Consider the following 21,421-nt stretch of genomic DNA (forward strand, 5'->3'; position numbering starts at 1 on the left):
ACATAAGATAGAGCTCAACATTTGAAAAATGAATGTTAACATTGTTCTTACATGTAATATATTAATATTTGAAAAAAGAATGCTAAACTTGCTTTTAAGTGTAATGGAACTCAAATCTTACATAGGATAGAACTCAAATTTGAAAAAAGAATGTTAAAATTGTTCTTATATGTGATATATTAATATTTTTAAAACTTTTAAATGTAATAGAACTCAAATCTTACATATAATAGAGCTCAATATTTGAAAAAAGAATGTTAAAATTGTTCTTATATGTGATATATTAATATTTGAAAAAAGATGTGAAACTTGTTTTACATGTAATGGAACTCAACAATTAAAAAAAGAATTAAAATTGTTTTATATGTAATGGAACTCAAATCTTACATGCAATAGAACTCAACATTTAAAAAAAAAGAATGTTAAAATTGTTTCTACATGTAATGTAAATAATAAAATATTAAATCAAATGAAAAAAAAGAGAAAGAGATGACTCTCCAAAACGTGAGAGTGGCCTTACCAATGTTAAGAGTGCCCTGGTTCTGACGTTCATTATAAATACCCAGATCACAAACCCAGGGAGGTGGAGGGGTGGGGATGGGAGGGAGGAGTTTGCCACTTCCCCTCTCCTACCATCCATCTGGTACCAGCCCAAGCTGAAGAGACCCAACTGGTTTTCCCTTTGAACTTGGGGATGTTTCTTGACCATTGAACTAGCCATCAAATAAAAAAAAATCCGCTCTGTCGATTTCAGTACTGATGCCCTGAGCTAGAGGATTATTTTGAAATTTAAAACAAGATCCTTGACTTCTTTAAAAAGAAGTCTGCCTCCAAAAGCAAGCTGTGCTTTCTTGGGCAATCGAGCCTGACAGGCACACTGCCCCACCACTGGCTTGTCTGGGAACCTCGTCAGCAACCCGCTGACCAAGTCCACTCAACCATGCCTGGGCCAGGAGGCTTTTTGTCAAATACTCCACTTACCTAAGTGAGCAGCTGGGTTGAGGAAGTTGCTGTGATGGGGTGGGGGCCCAAAAGGGGTCCCAGCTGGATGTGCAGCACCTACCAAGCATAACACAAGGAAAATGAGAGTCACAAAGAGCACTGAACCAAAGCCAGGCTCCTTTGGGCCAGTCTGCTCCTTGTTGATTCAGAGCTCATAGTTGAGAGCAGAGAGAGAAAAATGAACATAACTGAAGTCAGTTCAGGTCTCTGTAGGGAATAAATAATGTGAAAAAAGAAATCCCTGCTCCTGCTAAGACACAGAAAGAGATTTCTTTTCCCCCTGAATGCAGCAGTCCTCTTTCCTTCCTTTCTCAAGTGGGCTTGCCAAACACCACAACAGTGGTGGGTGTCTATAATTATCAGGACATGTGCTCGTTGCCAAGTACTATGTATGCATGTGGACTTAAAAAGGCCAGGAATGGGAGGGACAGAAGCAAGGAGACCACACAAGAGAAAGGCTTCAGAGTTGGAGGGGGATCCCCTTTTTTACAGAGGAGACGACTGAGGGGCAGACAAGGAACAGAATGGTTTATGGAATGGAAGCTGAATATATCTGGAAATTTCAATGAATGATTTGGTTTATAAATATACTGTTCTAAAAAGAAGGCAGAATAAATTCTCCAAGAAGGAAGAGTGATTTTTGTATTATGAAGAGAGACTTGGGTGCTGGTCATGGGTCTATGAGCTCAGACAAGCAAAAGGTTTCATCTTTTTAGGTTTGGAGATATGACTTTCCAAAAGAGGGAACAACAGCTACAATTCTCTCTATATTTAAATTCACATAATTTTATTTTCAGATCCTTAGAAGTCATATTTATATTGTCAATTTAAATCCTTCATGGGTATCATAATAATATTATAGGTAATAATGACTAATGACTTATAACTGTACTGGGACACCCTATGACTCAATAACATGACATGATACATAACAACATAGCAATAATATGATGTAACAAGATATGTAATATAATAAGACATCAAATGCTCAAACTTTATAAGCACTAAGTAAATTATCATTTTTTTGCAATGAACAATAGCTTTTATAAATGGTAGTCCCCTTTCTTTGAGGAAGCAGGGAATAATGGAAAAGAAAGTTTATACCATGGAAACAGAAATTTTATATTTGATATGTTACAATCTTGGGGGGGGGGTAAGAGAGAAATTCCAAAGCACACTTGGTTAGCTCCCAGGGCCAGACTTGTTTACTCATTTTTCAGTTGTATTCAACTGAATTTGGGGTTTTCTTTGCAAAGATACTGGAGTGGTTGGGCCATTTCCTTCTGAAGTACATTTTACAGATGAGGAAACTGAGGTAAATAGGGTTAAGTGACCTGCCCAAATTCACACAGCTAAGAAGTGTCTGAGGGCAGATTTGAACTCAGGTCTTCCATTGTACCACCTATGTGTTCTAATAGGGATGTATTTACCTTCAAGAAAGACTAGGACTGATTTTTGAAGTCAGAGGACCTGGGTTAAAATCTTGCCTCTGATATTTACTGCCTGGAGAATTTGGGGCAAGTCCCTGATCTCTGGTTCATCATCAGTAAAGGGAGGACCAGATGGCCCCTAGACCTCTTCTAGGCCAAGTTCTATGACTCCATAAAGAGTAGAAAAAACTGCCTAAAGGTGATGCTCACGGATGTTGTCATTTGGCTGAGACAAAGTCTGGAGTCTCACTCTTGCCTCCAAGCTCTATGATCACAGATAAGCTTATTAATGATGTAATCTGTGATACCAAATCATGATCTCATTCATTTATCCCCCTTGAATCATTCTTTATAGAAGTAGAGGACACTAGAGATGGAGGGGACCGTATAGGGTTTCAGGGTCCACCTCCTTCATCTCGTAGATGAAGAGCAGTTAAGTGCCTCCTCAGAGTCCTAGATTTCAGCCCAAAGAAAATATCATTGGGTAATATTAACTAGAACTTGTTTTGTATTTTCTTTTTACAGAATTGAGAAGAGCCGCATCATGACAAACAGTAGAGGAACAGTTGCCTTGGCTCATCTCAACATTTATGGACCCATGCATGGAGGGGTGGTGAGGAGATATCTGGTCCTTATTTGCAAGAGTCATGCCCCCAGTGGACTCACCAGCAGCAGAGAACAAAGTGGATGGTCGTGCCAGGTCATGGGGATGGTGGATGGCTCCGAAGAGACTGGGACCTGGTGGGCGGCTCAGGAATTCAGGTTTCAATCCGAAGTCCAGTTTATGTGGGTCTGATTGCATCTGTTTCTAAAAGAACAGGGGGAATTGGAATGGTTACTTTCCCCAAGAAAGGGATTTAATGAACAGAAGAGCCCTACAATAGTGAATTATGGACAGGTCTATGGCCAATGGCTCTAATCACCCTGGAGTTTTACAGAAGCGAGAGGGCACTTTATTGCAAAAGTCCCCAATGTGTAATAATGAAGTAAAGTGCTTAATCAAAATGTTGAAAAATTGAGGGACAGTGGCAACTCTAGGCCACTTTTATCTAGGCCATTCTAACTATACCCAAGAGATGCCTCAAGTGAAATGAAGTGATTTTTAACTTATCAGGCCCAGCTTTAGGTGGAATTAAGATCTTTCAAGTAATTATCCAATATTAATAAACCCCTAATAGCATTAATAATCATAGTTAAATAATCAAATACTAAATATCAATACTTAATTATAGCAGTTAAAATTGAGAAATTAAATATTCAATAATCATCATTTTCTCATTTGATCCTCACAACAATTTTGTGAGGCAAGTGTGATCCCCATTTTAGAGCAGAGGAAACAGGCCAGGAAACTTTGCCCAGGATTACGCTGCCAGTAAATGTCCAGGATCATAGTGGGGCTTCTTAAGTCACCTGGTTTATTAACCTCGTTTAACACATGAGGAAATAGAGGTCCAGTGGTTAAGTGACTTGAGTGATATTCCATGGCCAGTAAGTGGTAGAATGGGGATTCAAACTCAACTCCTCTGATTCCAAATCCAATCTCTTTCCTTCGCACCATCAAGCCTCCATTTTGTTTATTGCCTTTCTCTGAAGTGGCCACTTTTATCATGTTTTTCATGAGTATTCAATGGAGAGTATTCAAAAGGCCATTTTAAATAGAAACTCTTAATGGAGGCATAATTTGCTGTGTAAATGAATAGTTTAGACTCTTACAAGAGCTTGATAGGTTATAAGACCAACATATACATGGCCTACAAGCCAATTTCCCAAAGCTCACCATCACACAGAAAAAAAGCAAAGTGGGGTCAATAGCTTAAAAAGAAAAAAATTCAACAATTTCATGTTAAAGGGCCAGAAGTGGACAAAAGTTAGCATGATCTCCATTCAAAGACCCAGAGAATCACACAGAGATGATGTCTACTATAATTAAGAAGAATCAAAACCCAAACTAAGCTTTTAATTCACTAGCAATCGAGGGGAGGGGGAGAGGACTGCCTCGTGATCACCTCTCCCAATCTGCCTGCCCAACCCTTTCAATATTATATGGTACAGAGAACAGTTCTATTAACTACAACTCAGGTCCATGAAGCAAACTGGGACCAAGGGATTAGATGCAGAGAATTTACTGAAAAGGGGATGAACACAACCATCTCCTTTTGAAAATGTGTTTCTACTTGAATTGCAGCAAATAAAAGTTGTCAGTCAGTTGTACTCCAAGGAAAACCAAGGCTGTCTAAAAAGCTCTGACTTCCCTCCTAAAATGAAAAGGATACCTCGAAGGCAATGGGAGCTTATAGAGAGTATAAGAGAGGCATAACCACATGGTTTGTATATAGAATACTTTGGAAAACCAAGAAACAGTACAAATGAATGGCAATGAGCTAGAAGCAGAATATTGAAAAGTCTAAGGAGTTTCAAATGTGGAATTCATAAACAAATACTTGAAAGACGGAAACCTAAGGCGCTGAGTCCCCAGCAAATAGACATCTAACCCTTGCTTGGAAACCTCCAAAGACAGAAAGCTCACCACCTAATACAACAACATATTTCATTTTCTGACAGCCCACTGTTAGGAAGTTCTGACATATGGACCCAAAGTCTGCTTCCCTGCAGCATCGATCCCTCAGTCCAACTTCTGGCTCCTGGAACCACAAGGAGGAAGTCGGATCTTTCTTATGCAATGGCCCTTCCAACACTTTATATAGAGATGCTCCAGTCCCCTTGGAACCACTCTTCTCCAGACTAAACAAACAGGCTCCTTGGAGTGGAATCAAAGATTTAGAGCTAGATGAAGTGCAATCCCCTGTGTCAGAGAGGGTCCCAGGTCTTCCCAATCCAATTCCTTTGCCTTGTCCCTTACACTATCCTACCTTTTTCAAATGTCTTTGAGTTCAAGTGTTTCCTCCTCTTCTACTTCTCTCTCTCTGTTGCTCTCTCTCCTTCTCCTTCTTTTCCTCTCCTATATGACTCTCTCCTGTCTGACATACACATTCTTCTAATTGCAAAACTAGAAATGTATATAAAACTTTAAACATGGTAGGATTCCAGGGGGTACAATGGGATTGATGGCTCTCCTGTTTTCTGGGCTATTAATGCTAGAGAGGCCTGAACTGAGAAGCCTGGTGGTATAGAGGTAGAGGACTGGTCTTGGAGCCAGAGAGCCATGGGTTCAGGTTCTGGCGCTGACATATATTCACTGTGTACTGAGGTGATTCAGGGGTCCCAGGCCACTCTGAGCTTCTAAGGACAGACAAGTTGTCCATAAACTTTAGAAGAGGGAATTTCCAAACAACTAAAATCACAAGGTCAGACTTCTTCCCCCACCCCACCCCCCCAATTCCATTAGTCTCTTTGGCTGCTACATTATACTAATGATTCATAATGAATCCAAACCCTTAGTTCCTCTTTCCCATCTCCTTGAATGACTCCCTCAATATATATATTCTCTACTTTTTAAAAAGAACTGTTCATCCTTTGCAGCTTATTCCAATCTGTTTTTCTTTTTGATCTCAAACATAGATTATAAAGAGTTATCCTCTCTGTCGTCCATAACCATTTTCACAAACCTCGGCTTGTTTTGTGGTCTTAAGATTTCTTGATTTCTTGAAAACTATGCTGTTATATATTTTTGCTATTTAAGAACTCTCTTCCTTGGCACTGTGTTCATTTCCCATGTAGGTTCTTTTAAAGTACTCTAAGCAGGGGGTGCTGGTAAATGAATAATACTGGGCTCTCTGGGGGGGGGAATGTGATGCTTTTAAGTTCAATCTGCACTATTATTTTTTCCATCAGTTTCTACATCTAGATAATAAAAAAATAAAAACTCCATCAAACTCTGATTTGTGGCACTTGCTAATATCTTCTTCCTTTTTTTTTCCTGGCAAGGCAATAGGGTTAAATGACTTGCCCAAGGTCACACAGCTCAGTAAATATTAAGTGTCTGAGGTTGGATTTGAACTTAGGTCCTCCTGACTCCAGGACCAGTGCTCTATCCACTACACCACCCAGCAGCCCCCCCTTTCTAACTTCTAAGGCATCAATAAATGCTGAAAATTTAATAATCAGCTCTTGCAAGTTCATTTGAGCTTGCCCTTAGCTCTATGTATGGCCAGACTGGTCTGTTGAGATCAAAGGTTCTAATTTTTTTTTTGGGTCAAGGACTTCTCTGGCAACCTGGGGAGATCAAGAACCTGTTTTCAGAAAAATATTTTAAAATTAATATATGTATTTCAAAATTAAAAGCAACTCCCTAGCCCCAAATTAAGAACCTTTAGTCTAAATGATTCTCTTTTTCTTCTAGAATAATAATTCTTTCTAGAAGTCTTCTAGAATAATCTTGGCAGCTGAGGGTGTCACAGTGCACACAGAGTTCCAGGCTTGAAATCAGGAAGATTCATCTTCCCAAGTTCAAATCCAATCTCACCCTCACTAATGGTATGATCCTAGGCATGTCATTAATCCTGACTGCCTCAGTTTCTTTATCTGTCAAATGAACTGGAGAAGGACTTGGCAAACTACTTCAGAATCTTTACCAAGAAAATTCCAAATGGGGTTATGAAGAGTTGGACAAGATGTGGAAACGAATAATAAAAATGTGTAATCTTATCTCAGAATTTTATTAAGAGGCTCTTAAAACTGTCTTCCCTTTTGGAGTCTAGGCAATGCATGGGATCCCATCTTTATTCTGCTCTCTCAAAGGTCAAGGCTATGAGAAAGTCTATCTTTCGTGACCAACATTGATTCCAAGTGACACAACCACTTTTTCCCAATGCTCCATCATTCTCACTCTCTAACCAGTTGGCTGGCATTTGTTCACAATCCACAGGTCCCCTCATCACTTGATCTACTTTCTGAGAGAGAACAATATCAGGGAAAATGGTAAAGATTTTTTTTTTCAGAGATTTATTTTTGGTGGGATTCTAGCAAAAGTGCAATTAAAATATATTATTGGTCCATTTTATCCCTGTGCCTGTCAGTTACAGCACCTGATGATATCATCATCTATTTCTTCCATCTGGCCAAGCAGTCTATACTTTTTTCTTTTCTTATATATACCCAAGTGATCTCCACTAAGGTGGCCAACGATAGTGCAGAGAACACTGGTTTCAGAACTGAAACCGGAGCCCTAAATCATAAAATGTTCCAGCTGGGTCACTTTGGGTAAGTCAACAATCCCTGAATCTCAGTTTCCTCATCTACGAAATGGAAATAATAATGCTTTTAATTCTGCCTTAGAGTTTTGAGGCCATCACTTTGTACATCTAAAAGCATTATTTAAAAGCAACTAATTATTGTTAATCGATAGTAAAAAATCCATAATGTGAAATCCCATTTTTAGAAGCCATTCATGCAACAATTTCCTTTGGATCACCTCCCATGTGATATGACCTCTTCCAAAGGGCTAACCATCAATTAGAAGAAATGAAACCTATCTTCCCTTAAGTCCTTTAGGCTTTTGTTCAGGATTTAAAAGTCATTAGAAATCTTTTCTATGTCTCTTCTAGACAAATTATCTGTCCCTAGATGAACTGTCAGATATAGATAAAGGAATTCTAGACTACTTCATCATGTCTTAAGTAACCCTCTAGATTGGGATTCTGGCCCCACTCTGATAATATTCTAGGTAAATCACAGACCCTCTGAATGCTCTGCACAACTCTTTAAGAAGGAAGAAAAGAAACAAGCATGAATTAATCCCCTACTATGTTTCAGATTTATAAGTATAATCTCATTTAATAAATAATAGCTTAACTGAGAGTGACTTAACTGTTCTCAGCAATACAATGATCCAAGATAACCCAAAAAGACTTAAGAAGCAAAAATAATCATAACAGTTACCATTTATATTCAACTTACTGTAGCAAGGCACTGTTGCTAAGTGCCTTATCTCATTTGACTCTCACAACAATCCTGCCAGGAAGAAGGTGCTATTAATTATCCTCATTTTACAGATGAAGAAGTTAGTGACTTTTTCAGAATCATCCAGCTAGTAAGCGTCTGAAGCTAGATTTGAACTCAGGAAGATGAACCCTCCTGACTCCAGGTCTGGTGCTCTATGTTACCACCCCACCTAGCTGCTCCTTTGTTTCTTCTTAGAAAGTCTGAAACTAGGAGTCCAGATTGGTCAGAAGATCCTCATCCTGGTGCTGCTGCAGTGACCTGGTATCTTCTTCTACCTCTTTCTCTCCAATGGTTTTCATTTGCCAGCCTCTTTAAAAACTCCCTGTTCCCATCTCCTCTTGCCTTCACAAATCCTTTTATTTCTGAGGGGCCCCTTATGGATTATTTCTTCCATTTTATCTAGGAAGTTTTCATTCTCTTTAATAAGCCACAGCATAGAGCAGTATTCCTCAAGAGGCACTCCCTTTCACCTTCTCCTCTATCACGGAGACCACCTTGCATCTAACAGACATATGGTTGTTAAGCGCCTTTGGCAGGAAGACAAATATCAGAACAATCCTGCATGTCCCTGGAAATTTCGATCACAGCTCTCCCTTGACACAGAATATCCGAGCATACTTATTATAAATTTTCTTCTTGTCCTCTGCAATAGGTTTTTCAGCTCCTTTGCTTTGAGGGCTCAATCCACAGTTAAATACGTTGAGATCAAACTTGGACAAAAGAATCATGAGGGGAGGGAAGCTACCAGGGGACTTTTCTCTTTGTTTTGTAATTTTGCTGTGGTTTCTGGTCACTGAGCAGTTTTTGTAGGTTTTCAAGAGGCATTAAGATACATTTCAGTATGGCAGATGGAGAACATTGAATTAACTTTTAGCCACTTGCTGGGTATATGACTTGAAGCTGTCTTGACCTCAGTTACCTGATCTATGAAATAGGTACCAGTACTATTGGGCTTCTGTGAAATTCATACTTGAACCTTGAAAACTAATGAGCATTTTGTAAGGTCCCGGTCATCCCTGCAGAGGGAAAAGGGTCCCTCCCACCCTGATCCAAGATGGTACCACTGATGATGAGATCATGGACTCAAGGGAGCAACTGACCTTGACTTTCTGTTGATGGTGATAAATCTGCCAAGCAATGTGAACGTGCATTGCACACCATTTCCCTGGTTTCTGGAAGAATAAAAAATGAGAAAAGAGGAAGAACATTGAGCACAACACAGAAGTTTCAAAGAAAGTCAATTTCCGCCACCCTGAAGCTTCAGGGGCCAGAGTGATAGGCTCTAAGCGACCCCCAGCCTCCAGTAAGCAACAAGGCCACTTTGTACTTCCAGAGAGCTCTACATCAGCAGCTCTGGAAAAAAAAAAAAACAAAACAACAAAACCCACCATAAGAGGATCACAGAATTGACTCCATTCATTTTCCCAGTGAACCTGAAAAAGAGCTGGCCACTGCTCAAAAAAAAAATTACGCTTGATGAGGACCTCCCCAGCTCCCAGGGAAAAGAAAGCCTGGACCCTGCTTTGTATTTCTTCTTTCTTTCTTTTCTGGTGCCAACTGGCATAAGCAGTCACTGGCAGAGGAAGGATTTCCACTTAGCCCAATGTTGCTATGCTACTAATTCCCATCAGCCTCCATACGTAATACAGTAGTGTCTGTGAACCGAGGCAAAGACAGAACATACAAAGCCTAAAGCTAATTCCACACCTCCCCCGCTTTTTTTTTCCTATGAAGGAAGTGAAAAGACGGCCACCATATTGGTAACAAAACTCAATTTTCCCATGTGTTTCACTGTCAGTTCTGGGGCCTTCCCTATGTTGATTAGTCTTCCACTTATCCTGGATATAGCTTGCCTGTACATGACAGTTTACATGCCATCTCCCTCTCTGGATTGTGAGCTCCTAGAGAGCAGAGATCATCCTTCGTGTCTTTCTTTCTATCTCCAGAGTAAAGCACAGTACCCATAAACAGTAGGCACTTAATAAATGTGTATTGATTGACTAGCCTTTGCTATTTGCACATTTTATCTGTACCATAGATGATTCCCTTTCTTTCCTCTGATCACTCCATTCCCATTGTCTGGCAAGCACCCCTTTGTGTCTCTCCCTTCTGTCCCTTGGAATCTAGCTCATGTGTTAATAGGCTGCTCAGTAAATGTACTTGCCGTTTCACGTGTGAACGCTCTACTTCCCCAGCTAGATTACGGGGCACTTGAGGCCAGGGACACATTTTACTTCTGAATCCTCTTTAACACATCCCATATTCAGCTAAGACCCATGGGAGATGCCTAGTGAAAGTTAACTGACTGTCAATATTGGGTTTCATCTTTTCTAATGACCAAAGTTCAATGGCAGGGCAGAATTTATAGAATTGTGTTCTGAAACCCAAGCCCTCCTTTTTTTTAGTTTCTTATCCTTAGTTGAAGCCCCCAGTATCTCTCCTCAAACAACAAAGAGAATAAACTGACACTGACATCCTGCCCCTACCCCTAGGGGAAGAATGGATATTTTCCTTGCCTCTTCCATTGCCCCAATCCATTGTTCCAACCAATCATGTGCAACAAGAATGGGTTGGGAACACAAAGAAGCACACCCCACATCCAAAAGTTCTGCTGGCCAGGTGCTTGTTTCTTCAAGCTATGGAAGACTGAGTAAGTCAAGAACCTGGGGCCCATTATTTTTCCCTCTGCATAAATTGAAAGGGCTAGACCGAATGATCATTCCTAAGGGATTTTCTAACTGAACAAGTCTGAATTTGCAAGAAAGGAATTCCTTTAGATAATATATAAAGTTTGACACTATATACATATTTAATCACAGTCCATTAATGTTTCTACAGAACTTAGTGTCCTAGAAATTTGGGATCATAAGTCTAGAGCCAGAGGGGACCTCAGGGACCATCTAAGTCCAGGTGTGTCCAATCCATGGCCCATGGGACACACAGGGTCCTCATAGTGCATTCATGCAGCCTTATTAAATGATACTTATTGGTTAACATGGACTAAATTGTGGTCATAAATAAATATTAAATTCTGTATGTGATCCTAGACAAGCTTTTGTTGGCCCAGAAGAGCTAAAAGGTTGGACACCCATGATCTAGTCCTAATCCTTCATTTTACAGAGGATGAAAATGGCGCCCAAGGAGAAGAAGAGACTTTTGTAAGGTTACATATATGTCAAAAGCAACAGTTCGATGAATTCTAGTTACCAGTAGTCACAGAAAGACACTTCAAAGCAAAATTAGAGAGGAAGAACTTTGCCTGATTCAACTGAAGGGCTGGGTATTTGTTGATTGACTAAGTGGAGTCAGCAACCAAAACCAGGCATTGCATGCAGGTCAATTGCCATTTTTTTAAAGCAAAACTAAATTAAATCTTCAGCCAATGGTTTGCTTTGTTTTAAAGCTGTTTTCCCCAATCACAGAAAGCATGGTATAATGGATGGAGGGGGTGGCTTTGGTGCTAAAAGGGTGTAGAATCAAATCCTACTTCTTTTGGCACATTTTGGCTGTATGATCCTGGGCAATTCTCATTACCTCTAAGGGATCTCTAAGAATTTAAGTATTGGAGAAGGATTTTACTTTGGTCCAGGGAGCTTTATCACAGGAAGCTTCTTTATCAATTGAATGACTAACTCCCAAGCAGGGTCCTCCTCATTTTAGGCCAAAAGTCAGAGAAATTAGAACTAGTCCCTAAGGGAGAGATGGCACTATTCAGTTCCAGTCCAACCCTCTCTGCCTTGTAGATGGAGAAAGGGGCTCTGGGACCCTTGGCAGGAAGGAACTCCTATCCTTCAGGGCTAGGTAGGTAGATAAGTCTGAGTCCACTCATTCCATAAGTGGCGCCAATTTTAACTGATGTTTGTAAGGAAACAGCACTGATAAAAACAGCCGCTAAAACTCTGGGCTATTCTGCAATCACCCAAGTAGAGGAATCCCTCCCTCCCAGCCACCTGCATTGACAGACCACTTTCTTTATAATGGATTTGTGTTTCTTAATCCAGTGGGATCAGAGTGGAAGCAGAGAAAAAGCATTTTGAGAAGATGCCTTACCCTTAACATTGGCCTGAACGGATCTGTCAACTGTGAAGAGAAAATGACAATTTGGTTACATGCCTGTCACTCAAACAATTGCTCTAATTAACAAATTTGTATTGCTTCATTAGGAGAGGAAATTAAAATGTTAGAATTTTACTTTTAAATGAAGCCCTTTTGGAGAATAATTAGCCCATTTTCACAGTATCAGGAGAACGAAGTGCCCAGCTTCCCTTCCCCCACCCCACCTCATGAGCCTCGAGCTCTGGCTCACAAACAAGAGCCAGCTAGGAAGCAAGTCTCACCAAACTACAGTCTGCCGCCGGAGAAGATTATATGCTTCAAAATCGATAGGAAACATCCACAGGATATAAACCCCCTTTCCAAACCACACCAAAGGCTTCCTGGACTCAAAGGAGAATCAAAGGAGCCTTGGAGGTTCTTGGCTTGGGGACCAGGTACCTCACCATACCTAGCACTTACAATGGGGGAACAGACAAGAGCAGCAGTGGGAGGAGGGAGAACTCCTATGGGCCATAGTTAAGGACCACTGAACCCAATCCCCTTCTGTGAATTTCGGGCTAAAATTCAACTAGAATGGACCAGAATGGAAAAATCTGAGGAGACATACTAAACCACGATAGAGATGCTTATAAAAATTTGAGTCATTTCTGACCCCCAACTTCTGATCATCCGTCACTAACTTCCATTGTCCATTAGCTAGAAAAATGTCATTGGGGTGGGGGTGGGGGTGGGGGGAAAGACAACATTTAAAAAAAAGTAATCATTTATATACAGATAATAAGCATGTTTAACACAAATTGCTTCCAAGGAACCAATGATTTTCAAATACTCTCATAATATGAAATATTTTTCCCTGGGGAAGAGACTTTTAGGACACTGTTATCAGTTTTGTAGAAAGGCCTTTAGATTTCTGGGGAAACTAGATATATCCTGATGTTCCATGAGGCCAGTGGCGATAAAAATAAAACATAACATAACAAAATTATCAGTACTTAAGGTTTTTGCTTTAGAACTGAAAGGGCAAACCCAAGTGGAGAAACTGGGATCCAGAGGTGATATGACTAGTTCCTCATCACCAAACTGGTAGTGAAAGGATTCAAACTCAGGACCTCCACAGTTGATTCCAAACCCACCAATCTTTCTAAAGGCTGATGTTGATTCTGTTTAAGGCACCTTATGAGAATTTCTTTTGAATAGAAGATGATAACAAATAAGCAAGAGACTAGAGCACAGTCTCCCATTCTCTGTGTTTAGACTTTTCAAAGTCAGTCTTTCTCTTGGGGGGCGGGGGGGAACAAACCAAAAACCAGGCTATTTTCCATTGTTACTTTTAACCTGAAGTAAAAGTGACCCAGGAGGCTTTTTACTGTAATAGACATTTTTCTTTCAGGGACGGAAATGGATGATAAAAAGAACATTTTTCTTTGAACACATGCAGGTGTCTTTAAACCTACCCTTGGGTCTTTTTGTAGGAGAGTGTGAGGGACTGTCCCAGGTCGAGCAGCAACATCAATAGGATTGGAAGTCTACAAATGTTACAACAGTTGTGAATTAGACAAGATTTTAGGAGGTACCACATTCTCTGTACTTTGTAGACAATTGTTTTCCGTGCTGAATAAAAACTTTTTTTTAAAAAAAGAGATGATTTCCTTTAGTTCTATTGTCTTAGTATCAGTATGAATACTTTAAAAATTTATTTAAAGTTACTTTAGTAACTTATTTTCTTATTAATTAATTTTTGAGGAGTCTTCTATGTTTGCTGTATTTCATGGAAATTCACCAGAGATTGCCTTCTTGGAGGCTAGCATGAAACCAAATTTGTTAGCAGAATGGTGTGACTCAATTTAATGAAATTTGAATCACAGAATCCAAGGATTAAGTTTTGAGGCAAGAAAATTGAGGTGAAATACATAGCCAAGGTCACATAAATGTCAGAAACAGGATTTGAATCCAGGATTCTTCAGTCATTCCACCCCAAAGTGATGAGCTGACAACTTCCACAAGCTAAAGCTGAAATTGTTTTTTTTTCTTCTTAGCTAATTGCTAGATAGCATTCTTTTCCTTAATGTATCAGCTTATTTCTTTCTTTTTTTTCTTTTATCACCAAAACAAGTCCAAGAAATGCTTAAATGAGAATTAGAACAATTTACGATATCAGGTGTCTCCCATCAGAGAACCTCAGAGTGTTTTAGAGACATTTAGAGAGCTAACATCCTGAATTTTAACTGGCATACTACAGCCAGGATTCACACACGGGAATCACTCATTAGCAATGGTGGAAATGAGACAAGAGAACTGGGTTTGGGGACCTCCCGACTCGATCATTAAATAGTATATAAATGATTTAAAAGAATTCGACTTCCTGAGTAAATCATCTTCATTCCCGCCATTGCTCATAAGTAACTCTTAATAATCCTTGGCATCTCCACATCACACTTCTGAAGAGTGCACCCATCCTACCCCCACACATCTCCACTCCATTCTATCGCCACACATAGTGGAATTTTCTTTGTAATGGTACACCAGATGGGTTGGGGAGTGGCAGGTTGGAAGAACTGAAGGGATAAGTAATATTATCCCTATGATCAAATGATCAGGATATAGTAATAATAATAATAATAATAATAATAGTAATAATAATAGCATTTATAAAACAATTTAAGGTTTGTAAAGTATTTTGTAAAAGTTCTCTTAATACCTACTGTAGGGGAGGCGCAATTATTATTTCTTCACCCCTTCATTCCTAATTACTATCATCCAACCAAGGCTGAGAGAGGCTAATGACTTACTCAAGGTCCCTTAGCTAGTATCTACGGTAGGATTCAGATTCAGGTCTTTCTGACTCCAAACTTAATGTTCTTACCAATTAGGATGGCTTGCATAGAATGCTAGGTATCTCTTTTAACCATACTGTTCTATGTCTTTGTCTCCATACAAAGAAATGAACTGGTCTGGAAAAAGGAGCCCCTAAGTCTGGGCCCTGAACCTTCCTACAAGGGAGGGAGAGGAAGAGGGAGGGGGGGGATTAAAAAAAAATAAAGAAATCAGCTGCAGCCCAACTAACAATTAAGCTACAGAGTTGTTAACAGCCTGATTAGCATAGATATGAAGAACTCCACTAATGAACTGCAATCTACATATTCAATCAGTAAGAAGGCCTAGAAGGACCTATTTCAACACCAGGAGAGACACTTCCTTGCACAGATGTAGTTTTCAGTGTGCTTGGATAATTGTAAGTGAGGGAAAAGAGGAGAAAAAAGGACTAATTTATTAAATGACCTAGTACTCTGTTTTAGGGACATACATGTGAGGACGACTTTGGCATCTTAGAGGGTGATTGAGGGCTTGGGGAAGTCAACCACTGGGGTCAAGGAGCAGGATTTGGGGAGGAGATACAGGATGTGGTCAGTTAGATGAATGACAATGACCTCATCAGTCCAACCAGTGAAACTCTGATCTCTTGGAAAAGCAGCCTTCTGGGAGAAGTGTTACTTTGGAAACAGAGCGAGTCTCAAGACCTGGCCCTTTCATTTCTTTGTATGTTTCCACATTTTAGGACAATACTCTTCTTTTGGAAATTTCACAGGTCCCTGACCAGAGCTGAAAGGGATGTATGTGAGAGGTCATCTAGACCACACTTTCTAATGGGAAAACAGAGAATCAGTGAGGGTGACTGATCCAAAGTCACCCTGATACTATAGGACTGATCCATTTGTTAAAATGCTACAATAAAGTAATAAAGAATCACAAAAAAATCAGTAACCAGATAAATAGATAGCCTGGAATAGACTTGGACCTGGGTGTGAATCCTGTCTCAGACACCTACTGTAACATCCTGCCTCAGTTTTCTCATCTGTAAAAGGGGGCTGGACTTGATGACTTCTCAGGTCCCTTTCAAGTTCTGATTTTATGAGCCCAGGATCCATGAGATTCCTCATCCCTGGCTTTCAGGGTTATCAGTGAATGAATAAAAGGAGGAAGAAATATAAGGACAAGAAAATCTCAGACAAAATTCACTCATACTCTGATAATGAGCTAAAGGATGGCAGTCAACTTTCAATTTGCAAAGACAAAATGGAGCTTGCACCTATCTGATGCTTGGAAATGTAGCAGGAACAGAGAGGGGTGATGAAGTATGGTTTGGGGCTATGGCTCCTTTTCTACTGAATGGACAAGGGCTATCCATTAAAATAAAAAAATTCCACTAATAGCTACTTTCCAGTTTATCTCTATAAGCCTTCTGGGATTCCTCTCATATCCTTCCTCCTCCCCACAAATGACTTTGAATATATCTTCTATGACTCTTACAGAGAGCTCAGTATATACATCTTATGTCCCTTCTACTAGAATGTAAACTCCTCAAGGGCAGGACCTGATCCCTTTTCTGTCTCAGTGTCTCCAGAGAGCAGCATGCTTAATAAGTTTTTAATAAATAAAGGCAAGGATTATTTCACTTTTGTCTTTATATATGCAGTGCCTGTCACATAGCAGGAACATTAATTCATTAATTAATTGTCTGATAGAACTGAAGGTTCTTGAGGGCAGGGTTAGCTTTTTTTAAAAATTCCAAGTATCTGGCAAATAGTAGAAACTTAATAAATGCTAGTTGTTTCTGGTTTTTTTTGGGGGGGGGGGGTTGGTATCTTCCCAATAGACTTTTACAAAGAGTTTCTCATAAGAAGCTAGACTACTGTAATTTTTATGGAAGGTGTATTTCAGAGATTATTGCATCCTGCCCCCAAAGAGATCCGTGGTTGCAAGATGTTATATGTTTGCTGGCCAGATGTAAACAAAATCTTTTTATCTGGACCCCAAGGGCCCTACCTGCCAGAAGGGTCAAATACCAGCCTGCTTCCAGACCGTAATACTGACCCGTTGTGTGTATGCTCATAAACTGGTTTTCTTACCTTAGGCTGAAATGCTCCTTGCAGGGACCCAAAGGGACCAGTAGGTGGGATCATCGGGGGGATCCCCGAGACAGCAGGAGGATATGAATGAAACAGCTACAAGTCAAAGACAAGGGGAAAAAAAGAAAATATTTGAATAGGAGATTTACCAAAGTCAGCCAATGGATACCCTCAAACCCTCTTCCCACACCCAGAGAATGACTTAGACATTAGCAAACTAGTCATCTCCGTTCAGAGCCATTAGTCAAAGGAGCCCAAGAATGAGCACACAGATGTGCCGTGAATGTTTAACTTTTAACAAGTTAAAAGTAGTTCAGAATTAATCAGCCAACAAATGATGTCCCGGATGAGGCCATCATTACGAAGGGAGCTTTTCTAATTATTAATTGTTAAATTGGATAGAAGTCCTAAATGGTTAGAGATGTTAATGCATATCAAAAGGGGGGCGGGAGGGGGTGCTGAGCCAAATAAGATGCCCAGAAAATTACAAGTTAATTAAAAAAAAAAGCAAGAAAGAGGCAAGTCTTTATGAGTTCCAGGATTTTATACCATTAAAACTCAATTAGTACTTTAGATTTTTAATAGTTTCTCTAGGAAATGAGAAAATATTCACAATTCTTGCTTCATTAGCTTATTCTGGTGGACTTTCTGACACCGAGGACAATTTAATTTCCTAAGATGATGATAAATATTTCTGGAACAAACACATTTAGTTGTTTTTTTGTCTTTTTTTTAATGAAGTCCACCCATTCTCCAACAAGATGGAACACAGTAGAAGGGAAGTATGCCTCCACAAAATACAAGCCTAAAGTAAATCTGATTTTTAAATGCTGCTTTTGTTTTCAAAGAGTTTCAAATATTAAATATATGTCTGAGTCAGCAGGCAAAGTTGATCTTTGAAGATTTAGAGGTTGGGGGGGACCCAGGAAGGTCGCCTAGTCAAACCTCTTCCTTTTACAGAAGAAGAAAAGTTAAATGATTTGCCCAAAGTCAGAAGAGCTGAACCACAAAGTGAAATCTGGAACCCTAGGTCTGTTGTCTCTAAGCATCACTTTCTTTTCATAGTCCCCTTAGCTGCCAGGATCCACACAAACAAATTTGTGTGTGTGTGTGTGTGTGTGTGTGTGTGTGTGTGTGTGTGTGTGTGTTGTAATCCTTCTTTAGAAAGCTCTGAGGGCAGAGCTTCTCTGTTGTATCCCCTAGTAAACAGTAGGCACTTAATAAATGCATATTTCTTGGAAGACTGATTTCCACTGTACCAAAATGCTTTCAAATCACACTGAACTAGTTCTAAATGCTGCTTATTAATTGTTCGACAGTACTAAAGAAATATTATCTATCTAACTATTTAAGGATAAGAAGGGAAAAAGACCATTTAGGCAGATTTTCTTAATGAATGGCTAACTCAGATGGTCAACTCAACACTCAAGGTGGCCAAAACAAGGATATAGTGGACAGTCACAAGAACTGAATTTTAATCTCAGCTGTCACTGATAATCTGTGGCATTTTGGCCAAATCATTTAACTTCCACTAGTTGGCATCTAAAAAGCTCTCCAGAATCTAACTACCTTCTACCTTTGTTATCGTCTTCTCTTTACCACTAGTCTGCTTGCAGTTTTTCCAACAAGCCACTCCATCTCATCATCTACTTCCTCTTCCCTCTGCTCTGGAACAACTTACTAAGCTCAAAAGGTACCATTAAAAATTTACTTTTAATTTCTTATTAAATGGTCTTTTTAATTAAAAGCAATTTAGAATGTTTATTAATTTTTAAAATTAAAAAATAATTTCCCCCCTTAATTTTCAGAACAAAAACACCTGAAAGAAACAAGTTTCCTCAGCTTCCTTCAAAAATACATTTTCTACAGGAAATCTTTTGTGATCCTTCCAGTTGCTAATTTCATATGAATGTCATCTACTTGGTATGAGTCTTCTGTGCACGTAATTATTTATACATCATTGACTGGAAGCTCCTTGAGGACAGGGACCATTGTTTTGCCTTTCTAATGCCACAAAAAAGCCAGTCGATCACTGAGACTCACTTTGCTCAGCTACAAACAGGATAAAATAATCTACCCACTTAACAAATTTGATGTGAAATGGATGAAATTATCCTTAAGAAAAGTTCTGTAAACTATTCAATATAATACTAAAGTAAGGGATGGTGATGGCTATTTCAGAAGGAAAGACAATAAAATAGAAACAGGGTTCAGTCAAATATACCGGGCGAATTGAATGCTCTAGTTGCAATATTTGGTTAAAGGCCTCTTTAGATTTAACTCTTTGTTCCCTCCTGCCTTATGATAGATAACCTGTAAAAAATGCATGATAATTGAGGCCTTATATTAATAATTCATTTCCATATGTTGGCTGTTTCCGGACAATTATGAAAGATGTGGGCTTTCCATTTTTTCATCCTTTTAGGTCCCGAACCTTCTCTTTCCCTTTTTTTTTTAATTTCATTCTGTCTTACTCTCTTCAATGAAGCAGCAAACTCTACATCCTAATTGATATGGAACTAAATCCACTTAAACAGTGATTGGGAACCAAGTGCCCTCATTTAAAACAACTTTTAAGTTGAAAATGGTGTTTTAGAAGCTCGAGTGTATTGCATCTAATTCCCCTCGTAATGCCCTAATCCCCCAAAGTGGGAGGGAAATTGAAGCACTGTGTCGAGTTAGCCCATATAGTTTATAATATGAAATAACTTTCCCACTGTACATTGTAAGAAGCAAGACAATTAAATGCATGTCACCCTAAAACAGGAACATTTCTTTTTAAATGACTGCATTTATAGGCGGCCTTATTTATTTTTAAAAAGATGTTTTTGAGTTTTTCATCTACCCTAGTCTGTTACTGCTCCCTCCAGAATACAGCTAATTATCCCGCCTTATTTCAGACCCCCCCTTCCTCCCACCCCACTCCCTGCTGCCAAATTTCTACCAATAAAGTTCTTTCTCTGTGGACACCTAAAAGATATAAGACAAGAAAATCAGTAAGGAGCATCATTTTTGCTTTGATTAGCTTCAAGGACAGGAATCCAGAATCCCATAAGAAATGAAGGGGTGGGGTGGCCCTAGAATGTGCAGGCCCCCTTCCTTGCTTCTAAATCCCAGATCAATATCACTGTGGTTTTATTTAGATTTGAGGCTGGAAGGGGCCTTAGAGGGCTTGGAAACCAAACTCCTCATTTTACAGAAGAAGAAACTAAGGCTCCTGGAAATGAAGAGACATCAAATCCCAACCACAGTGCTGGAAGGAGAGCAGGGAACCAAACCTCTCGTTTCACAAACGAGGCCCAGAAGCTGTGACTTGCCCAGTATCACAGCTAGTAAATCCCAGAAGTAAGATTTAAATCCAGATCTTTTTTGATTACCCAGGGAGTATCCTATCCACTCCATCATGCTGCTCCCTCAATGACATTACAATAGCATCCTTCCCTATCTATTTACATTTATTTTCTTTATATTTTGCACACACACACACACACAGAGAGAGAGAGAGAAACAAATATACAGGGCTCGTTTCTTTACTTCTAACCCTAGATCAGGATCCTCACTCTAATAATAGGTCCTTAATAAATGTTTATTGATGACCATTTTTTCCTCCTTGGAATCTCTTTTTATCCAGATCTCTGTTTTTATTAATCACAAAGATGGGATATTGGATTCTGGAAGGGCCTTAGAAGTCATGCAGTCAAATATCTGTATTTATTTTAAGGACAAGAAAACAGAAGCCCAGACAGGTAAAAGGATCACACACAGGCAGTGAGTAGAATCAATGGAGAGGAAATTTGGAGCTGCAAGGGACTCTAAAGGATTCAAATTACGCTTCATTTTACAGAGGAGACAAATCATCTGAAAAGATCTTGATTGACTTGCCTGGGCAACATCTATAGAAAAGATTAGATTCCAGAGGTATCAGGGAAAACTCCTAAAAAAAAGTATTAAGGCAGACCAGAAAAGACCCAAAAGGAGAGATTAAACTCTGTGGTCCTCTCTTACAAGGTCCGCTTTTCTCTTGCCTTCATAGAGCATTGAAGGTCAAATACAATCTGGGGATCTTAACTGTTAATGTTTAAAGGATTTTCTAAAGGCAGCTGGTGACTACAGAGGAAAGAGTGC

The 21,421-nt window shown here is 39.5% G+C and overlaps 1 protein-coding gene across 5 annotated transcripts in view; it reads right to left on the reverse strand.

Moving 5' to 3' along the window:
• AUTS2 (activator of transcription and developmental regulator AUTS2) overlaps positions 1-21,421 on the reverse strand; it is a 1,198,592-nt gene that overhangs the window by 16,421 nt on the left and 1,160,750 nt on the right. For all 5 annotated transcript variants that reach the window (XM_074189338.1, XM_074189337.1, XM_074189335.1 and 2 more), the window contains 6 exons: positions 17,297-17,392; positions 13,844-13,915; positions 12,384-12,413; positions 9,434-9,505; positions 3,099-3,240; positions 982-1,059 (listed from right to left, as the gene is read on the reverse strand). In XM_074189338.1, coding sequence (XP_074045439.1) covers positions 982-1,059; positions 3,099-3,240; positions 9,434-9,505; positions 12,384-12,413; positions 13,844-13,915; positions 17,297-17,392 — 490 coding nt within the window. The remainder of the gene's footprint in view (positions 1-981; positions 1,060-3,098; positions 3,241-9,433; positions 9,506-12,383; positions 12,414-13,843; positions 13,916-17,296; positions 17,393-21,421) is intronic.

This window comes from Macrotis lagotis, chromosome 5, assembly GCF_037893015.1.
Source record: "Macrotis lagotis isolate mMagLag1 chromosome 5, bilby.v1.9.chrom.fasta, whole genome shotgun sequence".
Classification (NCBI taxonomy): Eukaryota; Metazoa; Chordata; class Mammalia; order Peramelemorphia; family Peramelidae; genus Macrotis; species Macrotis lagotis.